Below are 22522 nucleotides of genomic sequence, written 5' to 3' on the forward strand. Positions count from 1 at the left end.
GGCTCTGAGCTCTGTGGCGGCAGCACAGGGGAAGGACAGCTCACCTCTGGCAGGTTGGTAGAGTAAGTGCACGTCTCTGGAGAAAAATGCATCTAGCCTTTCTTTGCACAGGGAAGGTTGGTCACAATGTGAAGTTAAAATGGCAAAAATATATGAAGATCCTGAAAGGACACTCCTACCAAACCAAGGGCTAAATCTTGGCTTTAGCATGAGCCCTGAGCAAGGCCCCGTGCATTGTTGTGTTGCATTGGGTCTGCCCAAGAAGGTGACTGTGACTCAGAGTCACAACTTGCCTCCGTATCTCCTCACTGCTCTTAGGAGGAAGTTTCCTGCATGAGGCCTGTGACCAGAGCAGCGTGCCTTCCCGATACACCAGCTATACTAACTAATCCACTGGGGGTGGAGCCAAGGCTCCACTTGCTGCCTGCCCCGTTCTGCCCATCTACGCAGCAGGGGCATAGCAGCTATGGAAACTACTCTCCTCCCAGCACTGCAGCCCTTCAGCTGTTGCCTTAGTTTGAATGCCCGAGTTTCTTCACAATGAATATTGAAGCAATGATCATAATAGGTACATTACTAAAGGGCTGTGCCCATTTTAATCATTCCACAAAAACTCTCTGAGGCTTTAGCCTGAATCCAAAGACCTCTGAGTCAGTGGTTCATTCCAAATATGCATACCAGATGGAATTCTACCTTCTACTTGACTGAAGATATTCTTAATCAGAAAATAGCAATCTTTGGACACAGCATTTAAAATTTCATCAGGGAGGCATTGTTTTTCATTCTGCTCAATGTGCCATGCTGGAACACCTGCTGGAAACCATTTGCAATTGCTGCCAAAGACATCAGCGCTGAAACTGTTAATTAGTTAAGTTATCCACTTCGTCCACATGTTCAAAACTTTAAAGCAAGCACAGACCTCAGCCATGTCCCTGCATATAGTCTCCCTAAACAATTTGGCAAGGCGGTCATCTCAGCTCAATACTAAAGTAGCAGGGGCTGCAGCATTAAGTGGATTAACTTGCAAAGCACCTGCCCCATTGTACCTGGCTCAAGCATCTGTCATTAGTCTCTCCCTTTGTGAGCACTAAATTCAGCCACACATTTTAAATTGAAAGACTTTTGCATCTCTTTGTCCATTTGGTGGAAAAAGATCAAGCCATGGGCAAAGCAAATATACTAGCCCGCTTTCTAGACCCTCACTAAAGAATGGCAGACTTCTCCCAGACAGTATAGATACTGATAAAGATTTGTCATTTTTTATTTGACGAGGTAGAGGCCCTGCTCTTTAAAACAAGAAAATTTCTCCTTCTCCAGTAACTTGGTCCCGGAGTTGTCCACACACTGACCTCTGGGGTTGATTTCTGAAACTGAAACGTCAAAAGAGGAGAGTGTATGTTGTTCTCCAGCTGTCAGAGTGGATAATGAACTTTGCTAAAGCTGATGTTGGCATGAAAGATGATCCCTTTGCTGTGCTGTTGCTCAACCAAAAGCATTTCATCAACACTTGCTGTTATGATCATTTTGATTTGATAACCAGCACCTCTTCTGAAAAGGTTTTCCATTCGGCAGGTGAAGTAGCAGTGACTAAAGAACAAGACTGAAACACTGACATGGAAACATTCACATTTTATTTAATGTTAACTTAAACATTTCACTCTACAGATGTGTTTCTATCAGAAATGCAGAAGCATGAGGTCCATTTCCCCCTCTCCTCCACATGGCACATTTTTATTTTGATCTTCTTTTCCATTGCAATCCTGGGCTTTCATGTCTTGTCAAATGTTAGCATCTATAGCCTTTGACGATGGATGGTGATGTTGGCAGTTCATTTTAGTATTTATAGCCTTAATGCGGAAGGAATCTACTGCTCTTCTAAACGGAAACTGTGGTGCACGCCATTCTGATCTTTGTTCTCTAGGTTGTATCATGAAGACTCTTCATGTAAAATTATGTTTGTTATTTTTGTCCCTAAAATATAAATAGCTCAAAGAGTTTCAAATATTGAACTCCAGAGAGGAATCCAAACTAAATATCTAGAGCTTTTTGAGATACACATCAAATACTGTAGTATTTGCAAAGGTATCTGTATTTCTTTGTATAATGTAATGACCATGCCAGAAAAGTTAAAGCTTAGTATATGTGCTGCCCATAGTCATGGTCAAGTTTAAAGGTTCAGAGAAGAACAGGAGTACTTGTGGCACCTTAGAGACTAACAAATTTATTTGAGCATAAGCTTTCATGGGCTACAGCCCACTTCATCAGATGTGTAGCCCACGAAACCTTGTTATAAATTAATAAATATAATAAATTTGTTAGTCTCTAAGGTGCCACAAATACTCCTATTCTTTTTGCGGATACAGAGTAACACGGCTGCTACTCTGAAACCTTTAAAGGTTCAGTTTGGTTCAGACAGGAACCTGAAAGTTTGAATGGTTTGAATGAGTGGACTATCCAAATCTTTTTGGTCTGCAAAATGGGGCTGTAAATCTCACAGGAATAAGTCTTTATAATGAGATTTCTATTAGGCCCCACTTATGTTCAAGCTGAATATACTACACTTGCAGATTTTGTTCTGATACTTTGGTGCTTCCATTCCTGACAGAGGCATGTAAAGGCGAGGAAAAACAATGGGGATAAAGTAATCAAAACATTTTCAAACAACAAAAATGTTTGGTTTGAGTTTTGAGAAACAGTCAAGTTCATTGTTGTATCCTTAACTCATCAATTGGGGGAGGAGGAACGACACACATGGAGTCCTTCTGTTGGCCTGTGGTAAGACAGTTCTCAGCCCTAGCATCTCGCTCTTTGGCAGGAACTATGTCCACTGGGTTTGTAGCACAGTCACCTTTTAAGGAAAGGAATCTTTGCATCTCTGAACAATGGCCACTCTCTTCCAAGTAAGGATCAGCCCTCATCACCAGACCTGTCTAGAGAATGTTAGATGTCTCCTGAGGCTTTCAATGGAGTGAAAATTGTTAAGTGTCCTCGTGACCTAGCCAAAGACGGGGAGAACCACTTGACATAGAAATCTTTCTTGGTTGGTTATCAGAGAATGAGGGCTGCTTCTTCTTCGAGTAGTTTCCCTATGGGTGCTCCCTTCTTGATGTGCATGCTCCCCACATGCTCTGGATTAGAGACGTTCGTTAGCAGTGTCCATTCAGCCCAGGATTGTGCCATTGGCATCTTTGTGCCCTGCACCGAGGCTATATCAAGTTGCACAGGCAAACCACTCCCTCAATTCCTTCTCAAGTGCCTTGGCCCGAGACACACCTAGCGTGTCTGCTTCTTGCTTACCGCGGTCGTTTTGGAGCTTCTTGTTAGCTAGCTAGCTAGTCTAGTATTTGTTTTTTTAAAAACGCTTTTCTAGTTATAGAGACTCCCACCAGGGAAATTCTCCCTGTGAGCAGGGCTGGCGCTTCCACTAGGCGACCCTAGGCGGTCGCCTAGGGCGGCAGGATTTGGGGGGTGGCATTTTGCCGCCCTCGGCGGAAATTCGGCGGCGGGAGGTCCTTCCGCTCCGGGTCTTCGGTGGAAATTCGGCAGCGGGTCCTTCACTCGCTCGGGGACCCACCGCTGAAGTGCCCCGAAGACGCGGAGCGGAAGGACCCCCGCCACCGAATGCTCAGAGGAGGAGCACTGCCGCCCAGGGCGGCAAAAACCCTGGCGCTGCTCCTGCTGCCTCTCATGTAAAGAAGCCATTCCAGTCAGTGACGAATATTCAAAAGTGTGTTCGCTGACTGAGCTAATCACATGTGCTGCAGAAGTGCAACTTTGGCCTAGCTCTGCAATCTAGGGTTTAGAAGAACCAGGAAGTCAAACTTCGATTCCTCATGATGGAGCATTCCATCCGCTCCACTTCGGAACCAGGTCAGGACCCCCCGGACATCAGTTTCCAGGAGCCTTCAGTGCACCTTGGTGCAACATTCTCAGAGGCGAAATCCTCAGAGAACTCCTCCAAAGCCTCTCAGAAGAAGATCTATTTCCCCTCCCAGTGATTTCCCCCTCAAAAAGACTTCAGTCTCCAGCCAGATCTACGGCCTCTGGCAGGTCTTCCTTGAGGCTCAGAACCATAAGCGAGAAAGGTTCCTTCAGTACAAGGGACATGGGAAAATGCCATGGCTCTAAGACTAAACAGGGCTCTGGGAAGACCCTGGTACCATTGGCTGAGGACTGTACCAAATATAAAGGATTGATACCTCTTGAACTCCACTCTCTGTGCCCTTAACAAGTGTCATGGTACCATGTAAGCCTTTAACTTCATTGGCTCCAGCCTCAAAGCACTCTAAGGTTCTGGTACCATTGAATAAGGATAAACACTCAGTACCGCAACATTCTTGGTAACACAGGACTTCCAATACCAGAGGGAATTGGCAGTGATCGCTGAACCAGTGTCTTCATTGTCAGCAGGTACCATGCATCTCTCGGTACCAAGAACCTCTTGGTCTCTGAAACCCTTCACCTCCCTGGCGTTGTCTCCCCCTTATTCTCTGGGAGCTCCTCCATTAGAAGAAGAAGAGGCTGATAGTGACGATGACTTTCCTTCTGCTTCTTCCATTTCAGTGCAGGGTTCTCCAGTACACCCTTACACTAACCCCCCCATCCCAAAGGAGCAGGGAAGATGCTCCAGGACCTCAATATTCCTTGAGGAAGCAACCGTGGATGCCACCTCCTCCCCTGTATGGGCCTCAATGGTCATACTGGGCAGGCTATTGTTGGCAGTTCTCTAGGGCCCCAATCCTATCCCATCAGGATGATAGGGAGACCTAAGTTTCCCCTTCCCATCAGTAGGAGGAAACATCTGAGGAGCAGGAGCCCATGGCAGACAAAGAAGCCATGGCTCAGACCACCCTCTCATCCTCTTTGCTGGATGACGTCCTGATGCCTTCCCCCAATCTATAACTGATTTTTGCCTGTTCTGGGAACTTGTTAAACAGATGGCAGACTCTCTGCAGACATCCCACAAGGAGTTCAGGGAACCCCAACACAAGCTACTGGATGTTTTACACTCTGTGACGTCACCTAGAGTTGCCTCCCCATTAATGAGGCTCTACTGGAACCCACTAGAACCACCTGGCAAACCCCAGCTACAGTGACACCCACTCATAAGAGGGTGACATAAAACATCATGTCCGCTCCAAGGACTCTGCATTCCTCTTCTCCCACCCACTTCCCAATTATCTGGGTGTTGATGTGGTGAATGAACAGGGCAAACAAAACCATTATAAATCCACCCCATAAGACAGAGACCAAAAGTGCCTGGATCTCCTGGGAAGGAAGGCCTACTCATCGGCTACGCTGCAATTTCATATTGCAAATTACCAAGCATTGATGGCCAAGTACAACTTTATCAACTATGTGAAATTTGGGTCGTTTATTGAACACCTTCCCCCAGATGACAGGGAACAATTCCAGGCCACTATTGCTGAGGGACAGTTGATGGCAAGAACATCTTTGCAGGCAGTGCTCCATGCTGCAGACACCACAGCCCTTGCCATCTCTATGATGGTGGTGATGTGTAGGGCATCCTGGCTGCAGTTGTCTGGCTTCCCCAGGAAGTTCATAAACAGTTGAGGCTCTCCCATTTGATGAACGGAAGTTGTTTGCAAAGAACATTGATGAGTCTTTAAAGATTCCAGGGCTACATTTCGCTCATTAGGCACCTATACTTCTGCAAACAAATGGAAGTTCAGCAGATCACAAACAGCTCAGAGATCCCACCCTGTACAATTCTCTGGATTCAAGAGACCCACAACTTCCCCCTCCCCCAGGAAGAGGCACAGATTCCAGAGAAAGAGACCCTCTAACCCATCTGATGTGGCTCAGCCCCCAGGCATCGTCATCAAAATGCCAGTTTTGACAGGATAGTCTAGGGTTTGAATTCCCACCACTCATTAGCCTGCCAGTGTTTTTCCCACCTTCCCCCATTTGGAAACTGACTCTCCTGCTTCCAGCTTGCATGGGAGTGTATCACCTCAAACAAATGGGTGTTGGAAGTAATATCATCAGGTGACACCATCCATTTAGCTCCCTCCCTCCTCCTCATTCCCTTTCCCCATTCCTCTTTAGGGACCCCTCTCATGAGCCACTGCTAAAGCAGGAAGTAAACACCCTTCTTCATTTAGGAGCAATAGAACTGGTACCTGCTCTATATAGGGGGAAATGTTTCTATTCAAACTATTTCCTCATACCAAAGAACGGAGGGTGGAGACAAATTCTAGATCTGAGACTCCTAAACAGATTTGTGAGACCCCAGAAATTCAGGATGGTGATCCTGGCAGCTATAATTCCTTCTCTAGATTCAGGGGCTTAGGTTTTGGCCCTTAGACTCATAGACTTTAAGGTCAGAAGGGACCAATATGGTCATCTAGTCTGACCTCCCGCATGATGCAGGCCACAAAAGCTGACCCACCCACACAGAATCTTCCAGCCTGCGACCCCTGCCCTATGCTGCGGAGGAAGGCGAAAAACCTCCAGGGCCTCTGCCAATCTACCCTGGAGGAAAATTCCTTCCCGACCCCAAATATGGCGATCAGTAGAACCCCGAGCATACAGGCAAGATTCTACAGCCGGACCCTCATTTTAGCAGCGATGGCACGTTAATGCCTAATTGACTAAAATCACGTTATCCCATCAAACCATTCCCTCCATAAACTTATCAAGCCTAATCTTGAAGCCAGAGAGGTCTTTCGCCCCCACCGTTTCCCTCGGAAGGCTGTTCCAAAATTTCACCCCTCTGACGGTTAGAAACCTTCGTCTAATTTCAAGCCTATACTTCCCCACGGCCAGTTTATATCCATTCGTTCTCGTGTCCACATTAGTACTGAGCTGAAATAATTCCTCTCCCTCCTTGGTATTAATCCCTTTGATATATTTAAAGAGAGCAATCATATCCCCCCTCAGCCTTCTTTTGATTAGGCTAAACAAACCGAGCTCCTCGAGTCTCCTTTCATAGGAAAGATTTTCCATTCCTCGGATCATCCTAGTGGCCCTTCTCTGTACCCGTTCCAGTTTGAGTTCATCCTTTTTAAACATAGGAGACCAGAACTGCACACAGTACTCCAAATGAGGTCTCACCAGCGCCTTGTATAACGGAAGCAGCACCTCCCTGTCCCTACTAGAAATACCTCGCCTAACGCATCCCAAGATCGCATTAGCTTTTTTCACAGCCACGTCACATTGCCGACTCATAGTCATCCTGCAATCAACCAGGACTCCGAGGTCCTTCTCCTCCTCCGTCACTTCCAACCTATGCGTCCCCAGGTTATAACTAAAATTCTTGTTAGTCATCCCTAAATGCATCACCTTACACTTCTCACTATTAAATCTCATCCTATTACTATTACTCCAATTTACAAGGTCATCCAAGTCTCCCTGCAGAATATCCCGATCCTTCTCCGAATTGGCAATACCTCCCAACTTTGTGTCATCCGCGAACTTTATCAGCCCACTCCTACATTTGGTTCCGAGGTCAGTAATGAATAGATTAAATAAAATCGGGCCCAAAACCGAACCTTGAGGAACCCCACTGGTGACCTCCCTCCAACCTGACAGATCACCTTTCAGTACCACCCGCTGCAGTCTCCCCTTTAACCAGTTCTTTATCCACCTCTGGATTTTCATATCGATCCCCATCTTTTCTAATTTAACCAATAATTCCTCATGCGGCACAGTATCAAACGCTTTACTAAAATCGAGGTATATTAGATCCACCGCATTTCCTTTATCTAGAAGGTCTGTTACTTTCTCAAAGAAGGAGATCAGGTTGGTTTGGCACGATCTGCCTTTCGTAAACCCATGTTGTAATTTGTCCCAATTGCCATTCACCTCAAGGTCCTCAACTACTTTCTCCTTCAAAATTTTTTCCAAGACCTTGCATACTACAGAAGTTAAACTAACAGGCCTGTAGTTACCCAGGTCACTTTTTTTCCCCTTCTTGAAAATAGGAACCACATTAGCTATTTTCCAGTCCAACGGTACCACCCCCGAGTTTACAGATTCATTAAAAATTATCGCTAAGGGGCTTGCAATTTCTCGCGCCAGCTCCTTCAATATTCTAGGATGAAGATCATCCGGTCCGCCCGATTTAGTCCCATTTAGCTGGTCAAGTTTGGCTTCCACCTCTGATACTGTAATGTCAATCGCCCCTCCTCTATTCCCCTCTGTCCTACTCCCTCTATTCCTAAGCCCTTCATTAGCCTTATTAAAGACCGACGCAAAATATTCATTTAGATATTGTGCCATGCCTAGATTATCCTTAATCTCCACTCCATCTACAGTCTTCAGCGGTCCCACTTCCTCTTTCTGTGTTTTCTTCCTATTTATATGGCTATAAAACCTCTTACTATTGGATTTAATTCCCCTCGCGAGGTCCAACTCTACACGGCTTTTGGCCTTTCTCACCGCATCCCTACATGCTCTGACCTCAATAAGGTAGGTTTCCTTGCTGATCTCTCCCCTCTTCCATTCTTTGTACGCTTTCTGTTTTTTCTTAATCGCCCCTTTGAGACGCCCGCTCATCCAGCTGGGTCTAATTCTCCTGCCTACTAACCATTTCCCCTTTCTCGGGATACAGGCCTCGGACAGCTCGTGCAACTTCAGCTTGAAATAATCCCAGGCGTCATCTGCCTTTAGATCCCTAAGTATGTTAGCCCAATCCACTTCCCTAAGTAGTTGCCTTAATTTATTAAAGTTGGCCTTTTTGAAATCGTAAACCTTAGTCACAGTTTTATTTGTGTTAATCCTTCCATTTAGTTTAAACCAAATTAGCTCATGGTCACTCGAGCCAAGGTTGTCCCCTACAACCATTTCCTCAACGAGGTCCTCACTACTCACCAGCACCAAATCTAAAATGGCATCCCCCCTCGTCGTTTCAGCTACTACTTGATGAAGGAATTCATCTGCTAGCACATCTAGGAACATCTGAGCCCTATTATTGTTTCTAGCATTTGTTCCCCAATCTATGTCCGGGAAGTTAAAGTCCCCCATGATTACACAGCTCTTATTAGTTTTTACTTCCTTAAAAACATTAAATAGTTCTCTGTCCGCATCCAGGCTAGATCCCGGCGGTCTATAGCACACCCCAAGCACTATCTCAGGGGAGGCTCTAGTAGTTCTTTTTCCCAGTGTAATTATTGCCCATACAGACTCCGTCTTATCCATTCCATCACTTATTATTTCTTTACATTTTAGCTCATTATTGACATACAATGCCACACCCCCACCTTTACCTTTTTTCCGGTCATTCGTAAACAGCACATACCCTTCCATACCTGTACTCCAGTCATGACTACCGTTCCACCACGTTTCGGTTATTCCTACGATATCCGGTTTTATTTCTTGGACCAGGAGCTCCAATTCCTCCATTTTGTTACCTAGGCTTCTCGCATTCGTGTATAAACATCTAACTGTATGCTGTCTATCCTTTCTCCCATTAGATATGCAATTTGGTACGGACCCCATACTGTCCATCCGCCCCCTCTTTCTCATGTCCAATTCCCTACCCCTACCTATATCTGTGCTTGACCTCCAGGATATGTATTTCCATATAGCAATGCACCCACCTCACAAGAGATTCCTCTGATTTGTGGTAGGCCAGGATAGTTTCCAATATCAAGTGCTTCCCTTCAGCTTCTTCCCAGCTCAGAGAGTATTCTCAAAGGTTCTGTTAGTAGTGGCTGCTTACCTGTGTTGCCAGGCTATAGTGGTAGTCCCGTACTTCAACGACTGGCTACTTGAATTGTTGTCTGCCAAGAAGTGTTGTCTGCCACAAGGACAGTGCTTTCCCCGTTTTTGGACCTGGGCCTCCAGCTGAATGTAGAAAAATCCACACTAATGCCTGTTGAATATACAATTCATAGGGGTGTGTCAGGATTCTCTGGTATCCAGGGCATCCCTTCCCATGGACAGGTTTTGGACATTACTGAGCCTCATCAAAATAATTCAAGACAGTCCTCAGACCTCAGTCAGAAACCGTGGCCGCTTATACTTTTGTGACAGAGCGTGTGAAGTTGGCATAAATCATAATAATTTCACTGAAGTCAGTGGAACTAATGCTAACTTATACTAGTTGAGTATCTGGCCTAGACTCTTTAAAAAAAATTCATCTTAAAGGAATATAAAAAATTAATACTTTAAATTTACCCTAGACAGAGGGTCCACACAAGGCCTATGCCTGAGTCCTACGTTGAACTCCTTCTATATGCATTGTAAGCCTGTATTTATTTGGTTCAGGCCTGTCAGGGGGATAAATACTTCTTTTTCTTGTTCAGTGGATAGTGATTCCAGAACAAACATTGTTAGTGGGGTTTAATGAAGTGGGAACCAAAACTAAAGCCAAACAAAATCACATCTGTGCCCTCTTCAGAAATAAAATTTTCGTCACTGCCGATCACTTTCATTCAACAACTTTATTCAAATTAAAATAAAAGGAAAACTTTGCCCCCATGATATGGCAAAGTATTATTCTGCTATATGGGTTTCCAGGTTTATTGTTCATAAAATTCAAACCCAAGAGTGTTAATCTGAGCAGGGGGTTGGACTAGATGACCTCCTGAGGTCCCTTCCAACCTTGATATTCTATGATTCTATGATGTGATAAACCTAATATAAAGCATAGCATTGTGTTAGGACAATATATACTATAGACCGGGGGTGGGCAAACTTTTTGGCCTGAGGGCCACATCGGGGTTGCACAACTGTATGGAGGACCGGGTAGGGAAGGCTGTGCCTCCCCAAACAGCCTGGCCCCCACCCCCTATCCACCCCCTCCCACTTCCTGCCCCCTGACTGCCCCCCTCAGAATCCCCAACACATCCAACCCCCCCTGCTCCCTGTCCCCTGACCGCCCCCCAGAACCTCCGCCCCATCCAACTGCCCCCTCATCCCTGACTGCCCCCCAGGACCCCCCACTCCCTTACCCAACCCCCCGCTCCCCGCCCCCTTACCAGCAGCAGGAGCTCGCAGCCACAACACCTGGCCAGAGCCAGCTGCGCTCCACACGCTGCCCAGCGGGAGCGGTGGGCCAGAACTCGGCCCACGCGGTGGCGTGGCTGCAGGGGAGGGAGGATAGCGCGGGAGGGGCTGGGGACTAGGCTCCCCAGACAGGAGCTCAGGGGCCGGGCAGGATGGTCCCGCGGGCCGAATGTGGCCCGCGGGCCATAGTTTGCCCACGTCTGCTATAGACAGAGCTGTTAGCAATGCCTGTTATTGAAGTTGCTTGACATGTCCCATTGGAAGGCCCTGTTTTCAGTTGCTTATAAGTTTTCCAAACTTTAATAATTTGAGCTGAATGTTTCTGTGCCTGATTTTTTAATTTCACCCAAAATTATTCTGCTGTTTGCAACAATCAGGCTATTGTTTTACACATGTTAAAAAAATTCTGGTGACTTTTTCTTTGAAAAGCTCTAGCACTTCCATGCTTCAAATTTGGCAGGAAGTGGTCTATATGTCAGGGATGAGCTTTTTGCTCCCCCAGGAAAATCCACTCAAATTTTGCCAAGTTGTAAACCTTGGAGTTTGGGGTGCACAAGGGGGCTCCAGGATGGGGCAGGGGGTTGGGGTCAGGGAGGGGATGAGGGCTCTGGGGTGGGGCCGGGGATGAGGGGTTTGAAGTCCAGGAGAGGTCTCCAGGCTGGGGGGTGGGGCCGAGGGTTCAGAGTGTGGGAGGGGGCTCTGGGCTGGGGTAGGGGGCTACAGTATGGGAGGGGATACAGGCTCTGGGCTGGGGGTGTGGGCTGGGGGGGCAGAAATGAGTGGTTCAGGGTGTGGGAGGGGGCTCTGGACTGGGGCTGGGGGGTTCGGAGTGTGGGAGTGGGCTCAGAGCTGGAGCAGGGGGTTGGGTGTGGGAGGGTGTTCGGGGTGTGGGCTCTGGGAGGTGCTTACCTCAGGCAGCTCCTGGGAAGTGGCAACATGTCCCTCTGGCTCCTAGGTGCAGAGATGGCCAGGGGGCTCTGTGCGCCGCACCTGTCTGCAGGCGCAGCTCCCATTGGCCAGGGTTCCTGGCCAATGGGAGCTGCGGAGTTGGCGTTCGGGGAGGCACCTGCACCGTGGGCAGGAGCAGCACATGGAACCCCCTGCACCTAGGAGTCAGAGGGACATGCTGGCTGCTTCTGGGAGCCTCATGGAGCTGGCCGCTGCAGCCAACCGGACTTTTAACGGCCCTGTCAGCTATGCTAACCAGAGCCACCAGGGTTCCTTTTTGACTAGGCGGTCTGGTCAAAAACCAGAAGCCTGGTAACCCTACTTTATGTACTCACAAGTGATTGGTGGAGATTATGTTTGACCCATATTGCTGTGCTTGTTTTTTCTTTTAAGCTAGTCTTCAGCTGCTTGGAATTTAAAGTGCAGGTTTTGTGCAGTTTTACAGAAACATGTACATTTTTCAGATAATATACTACTTTTTATGTATACTTAATCACTTCTGTGGTTAGAAAATATATTTATGCCTACTGTCTTAGGAAAAATTTCTCCTTCATTACACACTTAGGCTCATAAGTAAAATGTATTTATTGTGATAAATGCCATGGTAATGATCTTACCAAGCACTTGTGTAGGCTGCTATTTTCTAAAACAAATAAGTAACTTATTTCTTAGCATGAATTGTGCCAGAAAGGTATTTATGCTCTTCTCTGATCTAACCCGTGTATTCCAACAGCTCTTGGACAACATGCTCAGGTCCTAAGTACTTGCTTTACCAAATGGAAAAAGAAACACTTTTAGAAGGATGTGATCTCATTTATTTTCAAAATGATGATGATTTTAGTCAAATGCTAGATGAACAGGTGTCTAGCCATAAGTGGATCAGACTTGATATTAAAAGTACATTTATAAATAGTTTAGAAAGGGTTCCTAAATGGTTGATAGGTTCTATAAGCATGTTACAGACAGGAGTAGCGTGTTGTAACAATTGACTACCCATTTATTAAAACATCTATTAACCATTTATTAACCTTTTGTAATCTATTTATAAATGTGTCCTTAATATAAAGTGTGACCCATGTCAGCATTTTAATATGCCCATCATGATTTTTGGGTGCATCACGAAAAACACAACCACAGTTGGCAATAGTTGACACTTTTGTTGGCAGTCTCAGTGAAGAAGCCAAAGATGGAATGCATATAAAGATTGGAGCACACTCAAAAATTAAGGGAACAATGCCAATTTTTATACCAGCTGAGAATCTGGCCAGTAAATCTAAATCAGTCTTTATGCTGTACTTTGGCTTATGTTGTACTTGTTTTGTGAATAAAATAGTCTCCAGTTCTGTCAATCCACAATTTTTAAATACATTTTTAAACAATTAAAAGGAGCTGGTAGTGTCATGTAATTGTAGATTTCACTCATGCAAACAATGGCTCTAGAAGTGGCTTCAATGCAGAATCTTCAGGCTTAACTCAATTTTCTTGTTTCCCTTTACTGTATGTTCATCAGATCCCTATTCAAAAAGAGAAAACTTCCTACTGTTTTCAACAACTTAAAAATTTTGGTTTTAGTCAAAGTGGACAGAAACACAAGCTTATTTTAGTATTGTTTTATATTGTTGGTTTTAATCTGTACTAGCATTATTTTATTTATTTATTTATTTATTGGTTAAATAATGGGCCAAAAATGTTTTTGTCTTGTAGGAAAATTGTATACAGCTCTATATACATGCCTGTTTAAAAGGAAAAGACTGGTGCAAATGTAGGCAAATTAGGGTTACAAAATTTCAATATGTGGCAATGCAAGTGATACTCTGACCACTGCTCCTTTGAGTTGTGTTCCCAATATTTTTGGGAAACAGAGATTAGCCACATGTCTTTAGTAGTGAGTAAGCATAGGTTCTTGGAAAATAGCATCCTTTTCTTTTCAGACATGTTACTAGAGTTTTACCATTCAATGTCTTTTTTATAATACTGAATATTCCTCAGTGAATAATGTAAACAATTCCGCAGTCTGGGTTACAGGCCTCATTCCATACAGGCCTGTGTTGCAAAACCTGAAGCAAAGACTACCAGTTGTTCTGTTTGTACCTACCAAGAATGTATTGATCAACTAGTGCAGAACATCAAATATCTCAGAGTTGTGGCACTGTAGTTTGTTTCATTTCCAAATTTTAAAAGCAAAGACACTTGAAGGAAAGAATAAATCTGTTGTAGAACATGGTGTAAATACCTAGATAGACAGAGAGAGGATCTTTTATCCAAAGTACAATTGCAAGGACAAAGTAGGAGGAAGCTGATGCTTTTTAAAACACGAGGGAGCCCTGTAAAAAAGGATTGAGAGCCCGATCTAACTCCCTTTTAAGTCAACCTTTTCATCAACCTTGCTGGGAACTGTATCAGGCCCTGAGTGAGTATGTGAATGGAAATATCATCTAGTTTTGGGAAAAGTCTTCATATCAAATCAGAAAATAAGGCAGCAGCTTTGGGAATTTTAGGGAATGGATGATGTTTTAAGCTTTCTTGCCAAGCTAAAACTTAACTGCATAGCTTATTGAATATTTTCTCACAGGAAAAAAAATCCATTCTGCTTTATAACAGACAGCATGACCTTTGAAGATAAAAAGTAAATTACATTAAACTTTTGGCAAAAATACATTGCAGTTTTTAATCCTTTATTTGGATTCTTATATGTTATTGAAGAGAACTTATAGTGGAATTCAGTACAGCTAAGTATCTTAATAATGCAAATATATGCCTCAGTACAAATTAATGTCCCCAATGCCCATGCAATTAATTATCTGACTTCTCAGTATTCTGCTGCAACATATTTTAAAAGCTTCTCTCAATAATACAATTTTTTCACTTGAATAATCTTGGTTGTGTCTAACTCTTCAAACTCATATGCAAAATAAACAAACAAAAGCTTCCAGCTCAGAAAGGTTTGGTCTCCTGTGTCATAATGCCACATCATTCCACAGATATGGAAAAGATTATTTCATTCTCTTTCCACCCTCCCGCCCCCCCCCCCCCCCCCCCCGCTATTTCCTGGTATCCTTGATGCTGATCAATCCATCTAGAGAACATGCCAATGCATTTTATGTTGCTTTATCATAACAAGAAAAAACTGATTTTCTGCACCAAGAGGGTTGCTTTAAATGCCAGAGCATAATCATTTGCTTTCAGTTCCTTCCATTTCATTTTGATTTAGAGTTGAGTTTTTCAGGAGATTGTAAGCTCTTCCAGGCAGGGACTGTGTCTTCCTGTGTTTTTGGACAGCACCCATCATGTTGTGATTTGTTAGCAAAATGCAAATCAATGGTTGTAGGAAATCTATGTTCGTGGCTATTCTCATGGTTTCTTTTCAGTTGATAAACTGTCAGTTGAAAACATGTACGTGCTTGTTTCTTGCTTATTACACTGTTGTGAAAGTAACACTTGGGGAGCTTTAAATAACAATAAAATAGCCCCTCTCATTCAAGGTGAACTTTAACAATTATTTGAAACCTTACAATGAAACATTGTTTTGGCAGGATGAAGCTGCTCCAGCTGACAAACAATATAAACAAGAGCCAGCCCAGGTCACTTACTCAACATCAGCTGTTTCCAGCACACAGGAGGTGTTGTACATCAATGGAAATGGGACCTACAGTTACCATAGTTACAGAGGGTTAGGAAGTGGGCTGCTAAATCTCAGCGATGCTTCTAGCAGTGGTGAGTTTCCTTACCAATATGTGTGTCTGTGTGTTTGTGGACGCATTTACCTCCCACAATACTGAAAACTAATCTAAAGGGTGCTGTATCTATAGGCTCGTATCGGTTACATGACTGGGGCCCAGCCTTGCTAACTGCTGGGCATACTGCTTAGTACTGTGTGTAGTCCCCTTGTGGCTTAAATGGGGCTATTCACAACAGGACAAGATCAAGTCCTAAGTCCTTAACAAAGCTGAGTACAAATATTGGGTCAGATCCTCCACTGATGTGTAAATAGGCACAGCTTCATGAGGACCTGGTCTATTGTTATGTCTAGTTTTAAATAGAGCACAAAATGTGGCTATTGGCTTGCATTTTTCTAATTAGAGGTTGAAAAATACTATATTCTACCTTTCAAAATTAAACGAATTTGGGCCCATTTCTCAGCTGGAGTAAGTCTGCATAGCTCCATGGACTTCACTGACTGCAGTGATTTACCCCAGGTTGAGGACTGGACATGACAAGTGTAAAATAGACATGTTGAGTTCCTGTTTACCTGGAGCTGAAAATAATGTAGGTAATTTTGTGTGACCATGAGGTGACAGGATCCTCTGAAAAAAAGTAGTGATGTCTTTTGGTTAGCCAAGGTTTCTTTCTCATTACAGTAGCAGATAACAGTAACAAACAAACAAGAATTGTATCATTTGTTTGGAATAGTAAAAAATATTGATTTCCTATGGATATAGACTATAGGAAATGATTTTTGCCCCTAGTGGTAACAGGAGTATGCTCTTATCTGTCCGTAAAAAATGATTACATTGAAAGACAATGGGTCTCTTGTATCCAAAAGGAGGATTTACAGAATGTCTCAGAGGACAGGGATTACTGGCTTTTGTCCTGGGTGATCCTTCTCTGGTTGAGGAAAGTGGTGCCTCAGGTGCACAGGGTAAATCAGTAGGCCTAGTTTTGCAAGAAATTAACTGTTCAGTCTCGTCCTCAGTTTTTTCTATGCTAATTAGTTTTCTTGAGAGTTTTCAAACTGTTACCGCTGTTATCAGGGCTGCAACAGTGAGCCTGAATGTGGTGTCCCTGGGACCAGAAGAAAATATTCCTCTGTCTCTAACGTTGGAGACTGACTTAAACTGAGTTTTTGAAAGTCTTTAAAATGACAATATTTTAGCTGTCAAAACTCTTAACTCAAAGCTGGAAAATTGCAGTTGTAATTGTTTCCATGTGCACAGAAGATGTGTTTAAGATGCTGAAAAGGTTCTCTGAGAAAATATTTTTATAAGTATAAGACATCCCTGGAAACTAGTTTTCTTGAGAAAATGCTGTTCACTTTCGCAATGTATTTTTAAATTGTGGGCACATGAGAACAGATCCAGCTTCCACTGCTGAAGTCAGTGGGCGTTTTGACATTGACTTAAATAGGAGCAGAATTGGGCCTCTAAACAGTTATCCATATCTTAACTACTCAACAGAGGCCATCGGTGTTGTCCTGTTACACTTTACATAATGCCAGGTCCTGGTTAACTACAACAGGGGATTTTTGAACTGTGCTTTTTTCTTCACACAGTTTATAATAAAATACATTGCTGTTGTTTCCATATTTCATTGAATTGCACAGCTATGTCAGAAGTATTCTATTTCATTTCAGTATGCAATTAAAAAAATTAGATACTATTGTCAATCCTAAAGAGTGGTTACTTTGGCTAGCAACTGTGATGGTGAACTTCTTTTTAATTTCTTTGTATCTTTAATTTGTGAGTGCCAAGTGGTATGCCACAATTAGGGACCATAATGGGCCTTGTAGGAGAATCAATGGTTGGAGCTTTCCTGACACTGCACAACTAATAGACCCAAGAAACCAAGCATTATTAAATTCACTGGAGTACTGCAGCCTCTTTGTGGTGTATTCCTGTGTTGCCTGAGGCAAGGGTTCTGCAGTCCCACATGAAGGTTTACCATCTGCCCACTGAGTCATCAACATCCATGGCCCCACTACCACTGTGTATCTTGCACCAGAAGCTGGTCAGCCATTCACCCCTCTGCCCTGATGACTATCAAACCATTTCCCCACTTGGGCCCAGACTGGTACATAATCCGAAGATTGCACAAGTGTGCCCACCCCTTTTGCTGAAAATTATTAGAATTTGTTCTCAGCTTATTACTTACCTCAGGATCCCCTGCATGAGTCAGCTGGTGAGAAAAATTGTTTAATCCAGCTCCTTTTCTGTATTCCTCTTACCAACAAGAACAATACACCAAAGTTCAGAAACCAACACTTGATGTTGACAATCTGGCTAACTATTGGCCTGAGTCCCATCTGCTGCCTTTAGGAAATTAGAGAGACCAAGTGGGTAAGGTAATATCTTTTATTGGATAAACTTCTGTTGCTGAGAGAGACATGCTTTTGGGCCATTCAGAGCTCTTCCTCTTTAGGAAAGGTAATTGAGCAGGTTGCGGCAAGGCAACTCTGGCACTTTCTTGATTCCTTAGATTTCCTTGATTGCAGTCAATCTGATTATAGGCATTTATGTAGGGTAAAAACTGCACTGACTGCATTAGTTTATGGTCTCCTCCTGGCAATGGAAGAAGATAGAGTGCCTGTGATGATTAGATCTGTCACCAACGTTTGATACAGTTAACTATGAGAGTTTGTTGGCTTGTTTATGGGCACTAATTGGGGTGGATGGGACTGCTCTGGAGTGGCGCTATTCTTTCCAAAAGAGCCCAAAGGGAAGTTGTGGGCAATTGTTCCTCTGCTCCAATGGCTCTTTTTTGCAGGGAGCTGCACTGCTGTCTTTTAGCGTTTACATGAGTACATTGGGAAGGGTTAGTGTGTGCCCTCTCTGTAGAGCAGAATTTGCTTGTTGATTGTTTCCTTTACTAAAGAAGTCTTCATTTTGAAAAAGCATTTTCTTCTGAATTCAGTAATCCCCATCTGACATTCTTGCCTTGTTTACAAATGTTCTGACAGTGTAAAAACAAGCCCACACTTTATTCAGGATGGTGTATAGACACATACTGTCATCTGTATCTGCTACAAAATAAAGCCTTTTGCAAAAGCTGGATAAAAACTCATGGCTTGAATATCTATTTCTGGACATTTCCCTACAGTAATGTAATTACTGTCTCCAATTAGCTCTCTTATCTAATAGTCAAATCGACATGTGTATTTTATATGACGTAACTCATTTAATTATCGCATGTGTATTTTATATGACGTAACTCGTTTAATTTGGTTGCCTCCTGCCCTGTAAATTTCCTCCCTTCTCTGATCCCATCCTTCAAATCGAGGCATCCCCTGACCCAATTACTCATGCCCCACTGCTCATCAGGGACCCGTCTATACCCTGCTGTGCTGTGCTTGCCTCCTCAGCCTGTGCTTCCACATGTCTAATGATAGAATCGTAATTAGTTCCTTATACAAGTGTAGGGGGGGAGCCATGAAACTGCTCAGCATAAAAGGCAAGGATGGGCAAGGAAAGGGAGGATGGGGCTGCAGCAGCTTGAACAAGAGGCACCTCGGTTTTACATAGGGAATTGGAGAGGGCAGAACAGGAAAGGAATTAGGCACAAAGTGCCAAATTCTCTCTCCCCACCTCAAACCTGCAGGGTAAATCAGTTCAACTTCTTTTACATGGAGTCTGCAATAACATGTATGGCTTCTCCCTCTCCCTGGAAGCTCTCTGGGTTGGCAGAGACCCTGACAGCCCCTGTATGAGTCAGGCTGTCATGAGGAAGCAGAGCAGTATAGAAGCCTCCAAGCAGATTGCCTTTGGTTTTCCTACGTCCCTAAACCCCACATGGATGAAAGGGGCACTGCAATTTTAGGAGGTTGAACCCTCCAGACTTTTAGGGGACACATTTCCCTACCATGCAACTGAATAGAAAAATTCTGCAGACTGACTGTAGTCATATAAAGGGGCCTTGAAGTAGGAGTAGATGTAATATAACCACATGTTAAAACCCATTTACACTGCCAGAGCAGTATAAAGGGGCCTTAGTGTAAGGGACAATCTGAGTTTACTTCCCTACCTGGCAACAACCCTAGAATGGGCGCATAAGGCCCTATATTCATTGCAACAAACAATACTATTGTTATAGGTAGCACAGGTAGCAATGACTATAGTTAATGTTTCCCCACACTTTTCATAACGCAATCCTGTTTTCAGTTGTTTGCCAAACTTAAACTGTATGAGCAGAAATTTTCCATGTCAAGTGACCACCTCAGGCTGAATTTTTTGGGGAAGTTTCAGCTAAAACAGTTCAGCCATTTCCGAGAAAAAGATCAGGGGTAAAACACATTCTTTTTCCCACATTAAAAAAAATCTCAAGCTGTTTCAATGAGAAGCTCTAGCGCCTCCATTCTTTGGAGCAGGGGCTTGACATTTGGTAAGGGGGTGTCATCCTGGTGTCAGGAACGTGCCTCTTGCCATCCCCATGAAAATTAACCCAGATTTGACTGGGTTCTGTGCCTCTGAAAAATTTCAGTTCACGCATGCTCGGGCGAGGTTGTTAGAGTTTGGCAGCTAAATTCTCCAAAGATTCTGTCTGCACTGAGCACGCTCCATCCCCTCAGATTCTGACTTGCCAATTGGACTGGGCATGCGCCGTCCCCACAGTGTGACTGAGCATGCACCAGACCAAGGCTGTAGGGGCTGAGCAGGACTTTCCATGTATTTGCTTGTCCTGGCTGGTGGGATCTGTTGTGCTGCCAGGCACAGGAACTGAAAGCAGGAAGACTGTCTTTCCTGTGCTTTCAAATGCTCCCCGTGTTGGCATCCAGACAGTGAGGAACGAAAGGAGGAAGTAGCCTGACTTAGATGTGTGAGGTAAGGATTGGGAGGTGTGGGGGGAAAGGGAAGAAATGCAGGGTTGTGGGACGGGGCAAGAGCTTGGGCAAGTATTATTCGCCCCATTTTACAAAAGAGAAAAATAAGGTTCAGAGAAGTTAAGTAACTTGGCCAGCTCTATAGCAGAGCTGGGAGTCTCCTGACTCCCTATATTATCGACAGACTTCCGTCTTATGATCATCCTTCCTTCCTCTTACTGAGAGCGATGGAAACAGTTTTCCAATACGCTTGTTCTTTTCTACTTTGTATGGACCCCACCATCCTTATGTATGGTGATTCAGGCTGGCATGCTCAAAATTAAACTGACTACCACATTTGGAATCAGGAAGAAATGTCTCTGACAGGGTATAACGGAAGGGTACATTATTTTGCACCTTTATCGGCATAGTACAGCAGGGATCATCTATTAGGATGAGGTTGGTGTATTCCACATGATGATTTCCTGTGATGGCAGGGGCAGACACTGGTGGGCCTCAGTCATCACCTCCATCTCCAAGCAAGGTGTCTTGTGCTTGTCACTTGAAAATGCATGATGGTGAATAGTTACAGACATCTTTCTTTTCTAACTTTTCCGTCCTCAAGCTACAAAGCTGTGTTTCCATTAACTGAATTAGCTGAGTGTTTTGTTTCCCATGCAATTGAGGGAGGGAAAGGAAGCAGAATGGAGAAAAAAGACTTAGCCCAATTCATTAGTGTCTGTTACCCTGGCCTGAGATGTCCCAGCACTGAGAATTATTGCTTCGCACATATCTGCCCTCTTTTGAGAGAGAGGAAGAGGAGAAACATGGTAGATGCAAAATAAAATAATAAATCATACTTCTAATCATAATAAATAATGCTCACTTGGAAAAAATAACATAAATAGAAAACAACTATTAAAGTCTAATTTTATTGGAATGGGATATGAAACAATCCGAATGCATGTTAACCACTTGCAGTGGCACTTGAAGAAAAATATTTGAATAAAAATTACACAGTAAAAAGACTATGCATAATAGATTTCAAGGTATGGACAGTGTCCCTGCTTCTTGGGAACGTGCCTTTGTTATAGCTAAATGCCATTGCCTTTTGCACCTTGATAGATGAAAAAAAGTTGGTTAATTGTCATGGGGTAAAGTAATTTGACATCTTAACACACGCTTAAACGCATGTCAGTCTTTTTTAATGAGGTATTGCTGTTATAATTATTGCCTACAATAATAACGACCAATTTGAGAGTCTATGTTAAATGTATTAGAGCATTATTTGCTTTCAGCAGGCTATTAACTATCACATTGGTAGTTACCCACTGGTAGTGTGCAATTCTGAAGAGATTATTGCTGAGGCAACTCACATATGGTGTTCCCACTCATGAGCCATCAGTGTTTATATTATCATTGGTCATATCATACATCTGACACTGGAATTTTAAATAATTGACCTTGCCAGTGAATAGTGTATGAGGCAATAATTAGTTCACTTATAGATCTTGCAGTTTACAGTAAAGTCGTTTGTCCAACAGCGTATTTAATATCAGATTTATTCAGCAGCTAATCTGATAAATGATTGTTTAGTGCATGAAGAGAGGATTCCTAGGGTTTAATATTTTAATGATTTAGTTAAACTAGAACCATTAAGCTTTGCAAAAGAAATGAGGTGAATGTAATTGGAATGACTCCCTAACTTTAAAGTTAAAATGTAAATCCATCAGTCTCACTGTGGCCCTCAGAAAAATCTGTCTGAACACTTTGTCTAATTCACTGCTTAAGAAGCTGTGCTATGGTGAAAATGATAGGTAGCAGTCTTGATTTATAAAAGTGTGTACTAAGCAACAAAAAATACAGACCCTGTCTTCAGGTGTCCAGTACGTGCTTAATCTTTGTTTGCACACTGCCACAGACCAAAGTTACTGTGCAAGCTGATCATCCTTGCATATCAAGATTTTTTCATTGTCATGAAATACTCTGTGACAGGCCAGGGTATTCCAAAAGGTGCAGGCCTGGTATACTCGAGGGGAAATTTAAATGGAAAGGTTCATTGCAAAAAATGCAGATTATTATTTCCTTTTA

General features: G+C 43.5%; 1 protein-coding gene across 3 annotated transcripts in view; it reads left to right on the forward strand.

Annotated features, from left to right (window-relative positions):
- The window catches only part of NOL4 (nucleolar protein 4), a 245823-nt gene that overhangs the window by 218329 nt on the left and 4972 nt on the right, over positions 1-22522 (forward strand). For all 3 annotated transcript variants that reach the window (XM_065399159.1, XM_065399160.1, XM_065399161.1), the window contains one exon: positions 15456-15636. In XM_065399159.1, the coding sequence (XP_065255231.1) occupies positions 15456-15636 (181 nt within the window). The remainder of the gene's footprint in view (positions 1-15455; positions 15637-22522) is intronic.

The sequence above is a fragment of the Emys orbicularis genome, chromosome 2, assembly GCF_028017835.1.
Source record: "Emys orbicularis isolate rEmyOrb1 chromosome 2, rEmyOrb1.hap1, whole genome shotgun sequence".
NCBI classification, from domain to species: Eukaryota; Metazoa; Chordata; order Testudines; family Emydidae; genus Emys; species Emys orbicularis.